The sequence below is a fragment of the Musca domestica genome, unplaced genomic scaffold, assembly GCF_030504385.1.
Source record: "Musca domestica strain aabys unplaced genomic scaffold, Musca_domestica.polishedcontigs.V.1.1 27, whole genome shotgun sequence".
NCBI classification, from domain to species: Eukaryota; Metazoa; Arthropoda; class Insecta; order Diptera; family Muscidae; genus Musca; species Musca domestica.
In genome coordinates this window covers 10,779,579-10,792,547 of record NW_026712286.1, presented here as the reverse complement: position 1 = coordinate 10,792,547, position 12,969 = coordinate 10,779,579, and the positions used below count along the sequence as shown (strand labels likewise).

Below are 12,969 nucleotides of genomic sequence, written 5' to 3'. Positions count from 1 at the left end.
CAAACAAAAACATCGTGAAACGTGTTCTACATCTGTTCCTACTTATTACCTCATTCATTTTGTTGCGGCCGTTCGGTTTTGTTTTTTTTGTTTTGTTGTAAATACTGTGAATATTTAACAAAATTTAGACACGTTTTAGACCTCCCTCCAAGGCAAATTATAAATTACTTAAAAGTACAATCTATCCTAATCAAAAGCAAAGCAAATATTTATATAATGGAAAACTTAAGGTAATAAAAAAAAAAACGATAATTAATATTTTGTTTTAATTATTACAACAATTATAACTAAACAACATCAATTATAATGAATTAATTTTTTGTATATGCAATTAGAGTTTCGTGTTGTAAAAAGAAAACCCCGGCCGGTAAATACACATGGGAAAGCTATTTTGAGTGTGCCATAGGGTTATTAATGAAGAACTATCACGACGATATGATAACTAAATGAATGGACATTTTCAAGTACCTTTTTTTTGACAACTAATAATAATATGTTTATTTATTGTAAAAAAGTATGATTTCAACTTGCTGGATGAAATCCAAACCAAACCTCCATCCTCTGAAGACAAGGATTGAATCTTTCGTATCGCAAGTTTTCCATTTAAAAGTCGAAAATATATAACTTTAAAAGACTACCAGTGATTGTCATACATTTAGATGTCATGGGACTACGCATTTAGAGTATTCCGATTTCACTTAAAGCAAGGCATCTCCTAATTGCCATATACCCCTTTTTTGGGTTTGTTGCCGTGTTTTGTTTTCGTTTTTGGTTTATTGCTTTCGCTGCTGATGACCTCAGTAAATCTGTGATCTTGATTGTCATTTTCTCTGTGTGTGTTCTCTGGCAAAAAGGCAAAAAAAATAAAACACAATATTCCATTTCATTCTGATAATATTCAATATTTTTGAGATTTTTTTCAAGTCCCAAAGAAACCCATCCCAACATCTTGGGATCAGTTAATTAAAAAAAACACTGATAATCATACTTTTTACTTATTCTACAAGCGACAACAACATCAACAACAAAAAAAGATTAGGATTGTTATCTCCCCACAACGGCCACACTTAAGAAATCATGTTAGTTTCACAATACCCTTGGCAACGGGCAGTACTAGCTGTGGTCCATAGACTCTTTGACAGATCGCAGGGCATAAAAAACATGCACACTCTTAAGTAAATTGTTTTGTTAGCATATTTTTGAATACAAATTTTATTAACATTTCCATTTTTTTTTCATTACAGGCAAGGTATTCTAGTTGGCTGTGGCAATCCATTGCTGGACATTTCCGCCAATGTCGAGGAAGACTTATTACAAAAGTACAATCTGAAACCAAACGATGCCATTTTGGCCGAGCCAAAACACATGCCCCTGTACAAGGAGCTAATTGAAAAGTATAAAGCTGAATTTATTGCTGGCGGTTCGGTTCAGAACTCACTGCGTGTCTGCCAGTGGATTTTACAAAAACCCAAAATTGCCACATTCTTTGGCTGTGTTGGCAGTGATGATTATGCCAAAATTTTAGAAGAAAATGCCACCAAGGATGGCTTAAATGTTCGATATCAATATAACACAGAGGCGGCGACCGGTACCTGTGCCGTTCTTGTAACCGGCACTCATCGTTCGTTGTGTGCTAACTTGGCTGCAGCAAATAATTTCACACTGGATCATTTGCAAATTCCCGAAAATAAGAAGTTATTGGATGCTGCTGAATACTATTATATATCGGTGGGTATTAAAACAAAAATGAAGGGTTTTCGTAAGTTCAGGATAGGAGAAAGTTTTTCAATTGGAAATTTTTCACAAAAAAAAAAAAAAAAAAAAAAAAAAAACTGGCGAATGGAGGCTTAAATGGTGCAGACATTTTCTCACAGAAAAATTTGCTTAATTTGAATTTAGGGGCTAGGCTTGGATTGACCTGAAAATTTTACCATGTGTAGGCCTTTTTAAACTGATTACGGCAAAGTATTTTTTTCTTTGTGGGAGAAATACCCGGTTTCTCGGTTATTCGACCGAATACACAAAATGGGTATCCTCTGAAAGCTTATGGAAATATCTATCTAACAAGTGGTAATATCATGGGTTGGCTTCAATCGGTTCCGGAGTATTACAAGAAAATTTCAATTTTTGTACCGGAACTTTTTGAAAAGCCCATAAAAAAGTCAAAAATGGACTCATTATGCGGTATTAAAAGCTGCATACTACATTATAGCCTACACACTGGCCTTTCCAAAATGGTGGCATATGTATTGATATCTCTTGTAGTTCCGAAGATATTGCAAATCATGAAATTGAGATTTTCTCCACAAATATGTAATAATACATTTGGAGACTTCTTATAGAAAAGTTTACAATTCAATATTTTTCTTGGAGAGAATTTCTCAAAAATTTCCCATAGAAAAGTCTACATTTGGAGATTTCTTATAAAAAACACACACAGCTGGCCACTTGAAAGTTGAAAAATTGAGAGTTCATAGAAAAGTTTACAACAGGAGGTTCTTGAACAAGAGATAGGAAAGAGTAGATATTTCTTATAACAAATTTAGAATTGGAGACAGTTTTTGTAGACTTGTTACCAGAAGAAATAGTCCGATCTGTACCATCTTTATAACAGATTTTGTGTTCCAAGTCTGAATGGGATCGAATGTTAATTTCGCGTTTTATGAGCTTCATGGCTACTCTTTGTGGGGGGGAGGTACCAGAAGGAGTGGGCCGATGTTGCCCATCTTCACACCAAACCTTGGGTTAATAAAAATATTGGGATATGTGTAATTTGAAGACAATCGGCGGACTCTTACATAACATATTATAAGAGTTGTAATTATTTAAAAATTTGACCCTTTGTGTGGGAGGTACCAGAAGGAGTGGACCGATATTCTCCATTTTCGCACCTGAACTAGTACTGATGTAAATATTAGGATTTGCAAAGTTTGAGCAAAATCGGATTATACATTCTCTTTCTGTGCAGAAAATATATTTTTGAAAATTTCGACCTTTTCTGGGGGAGGTACCAGAAGGAGTGGACCGATATTGCCCATCTTCACACCAGATCTTGGTTTAATAAAATCATTGTGATGTGTGTAATTTGAAGAGAACCGAGTGCTTATTTCGGATTTTATTATCATGTTTGTTATTCAAAACTTTGACCCTTGTGGTTGTGTGGGAGGTAGCAGAAGGATTGGTCCGATCTCTACCATCTTTTTAACAGATCTTGTATTTATGGAAATATTGAGATGTACCAAGTCTGAATGAAATCGGATGTTAATTTCATGTTTTGTAAGCTTCATGAATATTCAACAATTTTTGACCCTTTGTGGGGAAGGTACCAGAAGGAGTGGACCGATGTTGCCCACCTTCGCACCAAACCTTGGCTTAAAAAAATATTGTGATGTGTGTAATTTGAAGACAATCAGACACTAACGTCACATTTTTTTAAGAGTTGTAATTATTCAAAATTTTGACCCTTTGTGTGGGAGGTACTTGACGGAGTGGACCGAGTGGATTCATTTTCGCACCTGACCTAGTACTGATGCAAATATTAGGATTTGCAAAGTTTGAGCAAAATCGGATTATACATTCTCTTTCTGTGCAGAAAATATATTTTTTGAAAATTTCGACCTTTTGTGGGGGAGGTACCAGAAGGAGTGGACTGATCTCTACCATCTTCACACCAAACCTTGGGTTAATAAAAATATTGCGATATGTGTAATTTGAAGACAATCGGACTCTTACATAACATTTTATAAGAATTGTAATTATTTAAATATTTGACCCTTTGTGTGGGAGGTACCAGAAGGAGTGGACCGATATTCTCCATTTTCGCACCTGACCTAGTACTGATGTAAATATTAGGATTCGCAAAGTAGAAGCAAACTCGGATTATCGTTTCTCTTTCTGTGCAGAAAATATATTTTTTGAAAATTTCGACCTTTTGTGGGTGAGGTACCAGAAGGAGTGGACCGATATTGCCCATTTTCACACCAGACCTTGGTTTAATAAAATCATTGTGATGTGTGTAATTTGAAGAGAACCGAGTGCTTATTTCGGATTTTATGATCGTTTTGGTAATTCAAAACTTTGACCCTTTGTGTGGGAGGTAGCAGAAGGATTGGTCCGATCTCTACCATCTTTTTAACAGATCTTGTGTTTATGGAAATATTGAGATGTACCAAGTCTGAATGAAATCGGATGTTAATTTCGTGTTTTGTGAGCTTCATGGACACTCAAAATTTTGACCCTTTGTGGGGGAGGTACCAGAAGGAGTGGACCGATATTGCCCATCTTTACACCAAACCTTGGGTTAATAAAAATATTGCGATATGTGTAATTTGAAGACAATCGGCGGACTCTTACATAACATTTTATAAGAGTTGTAATTATTCAAAATTTTGACCCTTTGTGTGGGAGGTACTTGATGGAGTGGACCGAGTGGATCCATTTTCGCACCTGACCTAGTACTGATGCAAATATTAGGATTTGAAAAGTTTGAGCAAAATCGGATTATCATTTCTCTTTCTGTGCAGTAAACTATTTTCTTTGAAAACATTGACATTTCGTGTGGGAGGTACCAGAAGCAGTGGACCGATATTGCCCATTTCCGAAGTCGATTTAAGTTTGGCAATTATATTACGATGTACCAAGTTTGATTCAAATCGGAGAATCCCTTCGCGAGTTATCGTGCGCACCAGCCAGACAGACAGACGGACGGACATCACTAGATTTACTTCAAATGTCCTGAAACGGATTTGGTCCAAAGAGACCTGGGGTCTAAAACCTGACAATTTTCTTATAAATATATTAACCAATTTTAAACTTTTGTAATAAGAACTAAACAATTGGAGAATTTTTATTAATTTTTTTATTTTATTTTTATAAAAAAATATCTAAAGGCTGTCGTAACAGAAAATTCTGCAATTGAAAACATTTACATTTGGAGACTTTCTGCGACTTTGGAAATTAATTTTTTAGTGTAACTATTGAATACCTTGGAGACTTTTATTTATTCTAACTAACCCTGCCACTCTGATCTCATCAATTCTGTTTCCGTCTTTTCGTCTGCAGGGCTTCTTTTTGACCGTAAGTCCACCCAGCATTATGGAAGTTGCTCGCCTGGCACACAAACACAATCGTACATTTATGATGAACCTAAGCGCTCCATTCCTATCACAATTCTTCAAGGAACCCATGATGGCCGCCCTACCCTATGTCGATATACTGTTTGGCAACGAACAAGAAGTCGAGACCTTTGCCAACGAACAGGGCTGGACAACCAAAGATATCAAAGAGATTGGCCGTAAATTGGTGGCCCTACCCAAAGAGAATGGCCAACGTGAACGTATTGTCATCATTACTCAGGGTCATTTGCCGGTCTTGCTCTTCAAGGATGGCCAGATCAGTGAATTCGAGGTACCGCAATTGTCACGCGACGAAATGGTCGATACAAATGGTGCCGGTGATGCCTTTGTGGGTGGTTTCTTGGCCCAATATGTGCAAAAGAAGTCATTGGATGTTTGCATACGTTGCGGCATTTGGTCGGCGGGGGAAATTATTAAACAAAGCGGTTGCACATTTGAGGGTAAGCCATCGTTTGAAGAGCAGCAGTGAAGGGGGAAGCATCTTGAACATGCATGTCAGCCATGTGTGTTTTAAACAAAAAACAATGGCCTTTCAAATTGAACTTAATTAATGTAGTTATCCTTAACAACAACAACAACAATAGCAACAACCATGGGCAACAACATTTACTTATGCTAAGTAGTAAAACCTCCACTTCCAGCCGTATATCTTCCCAAATAAAAGTTGTGGGTTTTTATACTTTAATATAGAGAAATTTGTTTATATATATATTTTTTTGTATTTTATACACATATGTATGTATATAATTTTTGTTATTTTTTGGGAAATAAAAACGACTTTGGAATTAATACTGTGCCGCATGAAAGCGTTTCTTTCATGTCCGCTTAGGGGAGAAGCAAAAACATTATTCAAAACGCAGTTGGAACATGGCATGATTGAAGAATACAGGCATGGTTGAAGAATACAGATATATCTGCATATATATATATAGATGCATCAACACTTGGGAACATTGATATGTCAAAAAATTTTAATGATTTTTGTAAAAATAAGTAGATTTTCATATCATTCGGAGGTTATTATAATATGCCTTTTTCAACAATTTTTAAAAATTTCAATAATTTTTCATTCAATATTTTCAATTCCAAAATTGGTTTGACAGTGTAATTTCTTTATATTTGGCTGGAAAACTCACAAGTGGCTATCGTTAGAGCACTCCAGCATTTAAATGTGAATAAATCTTTTGTGTCTCGTACCCGTATCGCTCGTGATCGTGATAGCGTTACTGGTAGCGTAGCCCGACGTCAAGGAAGTGGACGGAAGAAAACAGCAACATCAGAAGAAATGGTTCGAAAAGTAAAGAAGCGAAGCGACTTGATCGAAATCCGCGTCGCAGTGACTCGTTAGCTGAACATATCGCAATATTCCATTCGGAAAATATTGAGAAATGAAAAAAAAAGTACAAGAACTTACACCGCAACGAAAAGAAAATGAACTTAAAAGAGCTAAAGAGTTGCTTCGCTTGGCCGAAAGTGGTGAACTGCCGAATTTGGTTTACTCCGATAAGAAAACATTCGTTGTCCAGCAGTTTGTAAGAAAGATCGTGTTTACTTGCCAAAAAGGCCAGCTGAAAATGTGCACCTTCGCTTCGCCACCAGAACTCAAGCGCCGGCAATGGTGATCGTGTGGGCCGCCATAACAGCCGATGGTGTCTCTCCGCTTGTTTTAATCGACCGTGGCATCAGAATAAATACCGAATATTATCGCGAAAATATTTTGAAGGGGAATATTAAAGCCTTGGGTACGCAAACATTTTGGCCGCAGACCTTGGACATTCCAACAGGACTCAGCACCATCGCACTTAGCACGCGCCACCCAAGAATGCTTGCAAAATGATGTTCTTCGCTTCATTTTCAGCGCACAATGGCCAACAACATCTCAGAGCGGATACCAATCCGTTGGACTATTGTGTCTGGAGTATTTTGCAAGGAAAGCAAGGTTGGCACTAAAAAATACCAAAGTGTCAACCACCTCAAGTAAGCGCATCGCCCGGGAATGGGCCAAAATATCGCAGAGCAACATTTGGGCAGCGTGCGACTCACCCTGTAGTAACGATACCGAACTTTAACTACGAAATTTGAGACAGTTCTGGTGAATAATGTCGCCAATATCAGCAACAAAACGAATAAATGGTGGTACCTGCACAAAAAATTTTCTGTATCTAGTATCCATTACAAACTTCAAATATCAAATTTGTATTGATGGAAACAATTCGGGTGAATAGTGCTGCTAAAATCATCAAAATGCCGAATATCGGGAGGTACCATTATATAGGGGGGCTATACGAAGACGTGTACATGTACAGAAAATGTTCTGTCACAGACTGTAGTATCCATTACGAACTTCAAATACCAAATTACAAACATTTCCGGTGAATAATGTCGCTCAAGTCACCAAAATACCGAATATCGGGAGGTACCATTATATGGGGCCTATAGCAAAACGTGGCTCATTTTCAATACCAAAAGTCCTGCAGACATAACATACATTTGAGTAAAATTTTATCAACCCTACTTTATTTCGTTCGGAAGCTAGAGTGATTTCCACAGACGGACATCGCTAAATCGACATAGAATTTTATGTTAATAAAGAATATATATACTTTGTGGTGTCTACAATGTATGTTTCGTGGTGTTACAAACGAAATGGCAAACTTAATATACCCTCCATGCTATGGTGGAGGGTATGAAAAAAAAAGATTGTTAAAAAAAGCAACTGATCTTACTGGATAACTCTTACCGGGGAAATTCTTCCAGTAAAAAAAAAAAGAATGGAAAATCTCAATAACTTAAATGTTAAAATATCTCTCTCATTTCGCTCTGGACATTTGGGTAAAACATTTCAGTAAAAATTTGTACAAATTATCGAGTAAACCATGGTAGAAGAATATAGGTGGAGGCATCGACACAGCTGCTGAGGCAATAAACTGTCAAACCAATTTTGAAATTGAAAATGTTAAATGAAAAATTATTAAAATTTGTAAAAATTGTTGAAAACGCTAAAAAGAAAAGATATATAAATCTACTTATATTTGAAAATACATTTGCATTTTTTGACATATCAATGTATCCAAGCGTTGATGCATCTACCTGTATTATTCTACTATGGAGTAAACGAACACTCCTATTAAAAATGCCAAATTGAGCGGTAAAATCAAAGATCGGTGCCATACATTAACTCATCATCGCCGTCAAAAAAGAAAAACTTATTTGAAATGACATCACCTTCCTAATTTCACCATGGGTGCATTTTTAATGCCGGACGTCATCTACCAACAAATTGCAATAAATAAAAAAGAGCACCATAAAAAGTGGGATTTTTGTTGTTTCTTTTTTGGGTAAACATCAAAATAAAAATATGTCATTTTAGCCGACGTTTCCAACTCCTACGGCGATAGGCTGTCATTTGGTTTCTTCTTTTGCCTGGTTTTATGTTCTGTATGTCTTTTGTATTTTGTTTTTCTTCAGTTGTTTTGTGATAAGAAAACATGATTATGCACAAAATGGTTGGTTTATATTTATTGAAGATTTTTACAAAAGGCGGATAAGATAAATAATTTCGATTTGATATTTAATATAAGATAATGAGGAATTTGGAATTCCAGCGAATTAGAAAATGTCCAGAATGAAAAAAATTCGATGTTTTATACAGACGTGTGCGTAGCTAAACACACATATGTACTTATAAAACTAGAAATGCTGTTTCGCGACTTCTTCCAAAACGTCCATACACAACTGGTGATCCGTTTGGCGTAACCTTTTCCAACTTTCCGTATCCGTGACCGTTTTAATGTTTCGCGCAATAAACGTAATAGCTTTGGTCTTAAGACGTTCATTGCCATGAAGGTCGGCTAATCTGAGTGTATCAGCAACTGAAGCCACATCCATTGTTTCGATTAATGCTTGTTCGCACATGTCCTGTAAATGCAACAAGGCGTATTTATTTGCTGCCGTATATAGTGCTGCAGCCATTTGGTTTGGTATTTTCGGAGCAAGTTGAGTTTAGGGGCTATGCTCGGATCATTTTGAAATTTTTACCGCAGGTAGGTATTTGTAACCTGATTACGGCAATGTATTTTTTTTGTGGGGGAAATACCCGGTTACCCGGTTATTCGACCCAAAAGTTCGAATACAACATCCGGTTTGTATCCGGTTCTACGTAACCGATATCAATAAAATGGGTATCATTTGAAAGCTTATTAAAATACCTATCCAACAAGTGGTCATATGACGGGGTTGCTGGAACCGGTTTCGGAGAAATTTAGGAAAATTTGCATTTTTGTATGAGTACTTTTTGAAAAACCCATAAAAACTCGAAAATGGACCCATTATAGGGTCTTAAAATCTATACACTATATTATAGCTAACACTATTGCCTTTCCAAAATGGTGTCATATGTGTTGATATCTTTTGTGGTTCCGTGGATATAAGAGATAGAATTCATTAAATTATATTTTTCTCCAGTCTAGACGCATTTGACTTTGACCTTTATAGCTTTTTTAAGCAACCGGCCTTCGGCCGGGGCTTAAGATTTTCTCCTCTGGGGTATGTCCAACACCGGCTACGCGATCCATAGTTTTTCTAAAAATTGTACATTTTGTAAGTAGCCGGCCTTCGGCCGGGGCTTAAGATTTTCTCCTCTAGGGTATGTCCAACACCGGCTACGCGATCCATAGTTTTTCTAAAAATTGTAATTTTTGTAAGTAGCCGGCCTTCGGCAGGGGCTTAAGATTTTCTCCTCTAGGGTATGTCCAACACCAGCTACGCGATCCATAGTTTTTCTAAAAATTGTAATTTTTGTAAGTAGCCGGCCTTCGGCCGGGGCTTAAGATTTTCTCCTCTGGGGTATGTCCAACACCGGCTACGCGATCAATAGTTTCCTAAAAACTGTAGTTTTCGAAAGTAGCCGGCCTTCGGCCGGGGCTTAAGATTTTCTCCTCTGGGGTATGTCCAACACCGGCTACGCGATCCATAGTTTTTCTAAAAATTGTAATTTTTGTAAGCAGCCGGCCTTCGGCCGGGGCTTAAGATTTTCTCCTCTGGGATATGTCCAACACCGACTACGCGATCCATAATATTCTAACAACACCAAATTAAAAACAAAGCGGATTAACAAGAACGTTAAACCCGACACAAAACTTGGGTTCACTCAAACTGCTTTCATAAGTAACGACTTTAAAAGTCAATATCTTCGGAACTACAAAAGATATCAACACATGTGACACCATTTTGGAAAGGCAATAGTGTTAGCTATAATATTGTGTATAGATTTTAAGACCTTATAATGGGTCCATTTTCGAGTTTTTATGGGTTTTTCAAAAATTACTCATACAAAAATTCACATTTTCCTAAATTTCTCCGAAACCGGTTCCAGCAACCCCGTCATATGACCACTTGTTGGATAGGTATTTTCATAAGCTTTCAAATGATACCCATTTTATTGATATCGGTTACGTAGAACCGGATATAAACCGGATGTTGTATCCGAACTTTTGGGTCGAATAACCGGGTAACCGGGTATTTCCCCCACAAAAAAATTACATTGCCGTAATCAGGTTACAAATACCTACCTGCGGTAAAAATTTCAGGTCAATCCAAGCATAGCCCCTAAACTCAACTTATGCCGTATTTTCCGATCAGTGTACAGATAGTTCAGCATTTCTTTCATTACTTCGGCCACACTGCGGGCACTTAACTCAAATGTGTGGGCCTTAAATTCAGTACCATCTCCTGTGACAAGGGTCACATCGCTGGATTCTTCACTGGCCAATATTTTGGCGAAGTCATGGGTCATGTTGCATTCAGTGGATTTATTGGATAGACTTTCAATTTTTATATAAATATCTTTAATTTCAGAAAGATTATTGCAATTTACACTTATTGTACCTCCCTCATTGCCTACGATTTCTATGCTCCTGGTAATTGCTTCACATCCAAATTTTTCTATAGTTAGCGTAACACGGAACAAGGTGTCCTTGTCGTCTTCGCGAAGACACATGGCCGAAATCAGTAACGTGGATTTGAAAAAATTAATTATTGCTGTTACATCCCAAGTGGATTCTAGGCCGCTATTTTCATCCTTAAATGATAAATGGCTACTTTCCCGTTCTGCATGACCTAACATGCATGCCAATCCCAATATATACGTATTATCATTTACTTTCTCGAGACGTTCTATAGGAACAAAATTTAAATCCATCTTTCGTAATTTTAAAGGTTTAACTTGTGTTTCCGCACAAAATAATTGTAGAACTGTTGAACTTATCAAAGGGTGGAATGAACACTTAATCTAATATGTAGTGCTTGGTTATGAGTAATAGCTTGGTTATGAATAATAAGGGAAAAACCGCGATTTGTTTTGTTAAAGGTCATAAGCTAAAGGGAGCCGGCGAATAACGGCGATAGGTTTCAATACTTTTATGTACGACACGTTACATACCGATCTTCGGGCAATGATCTGTGAAAACTTAATGGAAGCTGTGACTCATGACTTCACAGGAAATACTGATACTAATACTAATCCGATCATGTTAGAAGAATACAGGTAGTCGCATCGACACAGCTATCGTTTTTTTTTTCTCTCACGTTCACTTTATTTATTGACCTATAATTATAACATTTACATCTGCAATGGTTGAACAGTTAATTCATGAATCTGAACATGCGGCGGTGTGGCAATGGCAAAATGAACACATTCAGCCACATCTTTGGCTTGCAACATCGTTTGGCCCCGTCTAAAATCGTCTGGAACTATGTCGGTATCCGTTTGGCCGGGACTAATACTCTTCAAAAAAAAAAAAAAAAAAAAGAGAGATTAAAAACAACAATCATAAACGTTTTATTCACACCAACTTACCGTCACCTTTATTTTTGTACCCAAACCCATAAATTCCTGGCGATAGACCTCCGTCATGGCTGTGACGGCAAATTTACTGCAGGGATAGATATTAAATGGTGCCGGTCCTTGGCCAACCATGGGTATACGATGGCCCAATGTACTATTGATGAGTATCACATGTCCGTCAAAGTTACGTTCTTTCATCGATTTGAAGGCACGCTGAGTACAGGCCACCAATGCCACAACATTCACCTGCAATATGTTCTGGACGCTTGCTAATTCCATGGTCGCCAATTGGCCCAGGGTAAAGGCACCGGCATTGTTGATCAAAATATCAATACCGCCTAGATTGGCTTCAATCCAATCAAATGCTTCGTTAATGGAACGTGTATTGGTTAGATCACACTTGACGGCATGCAAATTCGCCTGCAATGCCTCGGGCAATTCTTTGCGATACTCCTCAATGGCATATTTGCGACGAGCCAGACCGACAACGACTAGACCCGATGTCAGGAGATCTTTAACAACGGCCGCCCCAATGCCTGAACTGGCTCCAGTAACAACGGCAATACGTTTATGCCAACGTTCCATGTTAATGGCTTGCAAGTGAACTGATAAATCTAAGTTTATGCTTTTTCCAAATTTCGATTACAAACGCTTATCTGGCAAATCCACATATCTATCTCATCGTATCAGTATTTTATTATTTTTATACATATTTATTTCATTTTGGAGATAAGACCGACAAAAAATAAAAACGATCGATGACATGCAAGTTTCCAATACAAAATTGACCGAAAATGCCTCAAAATGATGTTTTGTTTATTTTCCAGTTTCCGTTAAAAAAAATCTTTTAATTTTACGGCAGTTTCATGGTACAAGAATACAGGTAGATGTATCAACACTTGGGAACATTGATATGTGATAATTTTTAAAATGTGTGTGTGTGTTTTTTTTTTCAAATATATGTAGATTTTTATATGTTTTTTATACTAC

The 12,969-nt window shown here is 37.1% G+C and overlaps 2 protein-coding genes across 3 annotated transcripts; one reads left to right on the top strand and one right to left on the bottom strand.

The window, feature by feature from the left end:
• Window positions 1-5,924, top strand: LOC101888276 (adenosine kinase). Of its 2 annotated transcripts, none has more exons than XM_005189895.4 (3): window positions 1-230; window positions 1,245-1,728; window positions 5,062-5,924. In XM_005189895.4, exons 1-3 carry the CDS (start codon window positions 217-219, stop codon window positions 5,602-5,604), a joined length of 1,041 nt encoding a protein of 346 aa, XP_005189952.2. In that variant the 5' UTR covers window positions 1-216; the 3' UTR covers window positions 5,605-5,924. The 2 variants fall into 2 exon arrangements, with proteins under 2 accessions (XP_005189952.2, XP_005189951.2); XM_005189894.4 differs by lacking the exon at window positions 1-230 and adding an exon at window positions 880-1,175.
• Window positions 5,925-8,627: 2,703 nt separating this feature from the next.
• On the bottom strand, window positions 8,628-12,681 carry LOC101888729 (farnesol dehydrogenase). Its single transcript, XM_005189897.4, has 2 exons — window positions 11,992-12,681; window positions 8,628-11,919 (listed from the first exon to the last, which is right to left on the bottom strand). The coding sequence occupies exons 1-2, from the start codon at window positions 12,562-12,564 to the stop codon at window positions 11,755-11,757; spliced, it is 738 nt and encodes a 245-aa protein (XP_005189954.2). The 5' UTR covers window positions 12,565-12,681; the 3' UTR covers window positions 8,628-11,754.
• Window positions 12,682-12,969: the final 288 nt, after the last annotated feature.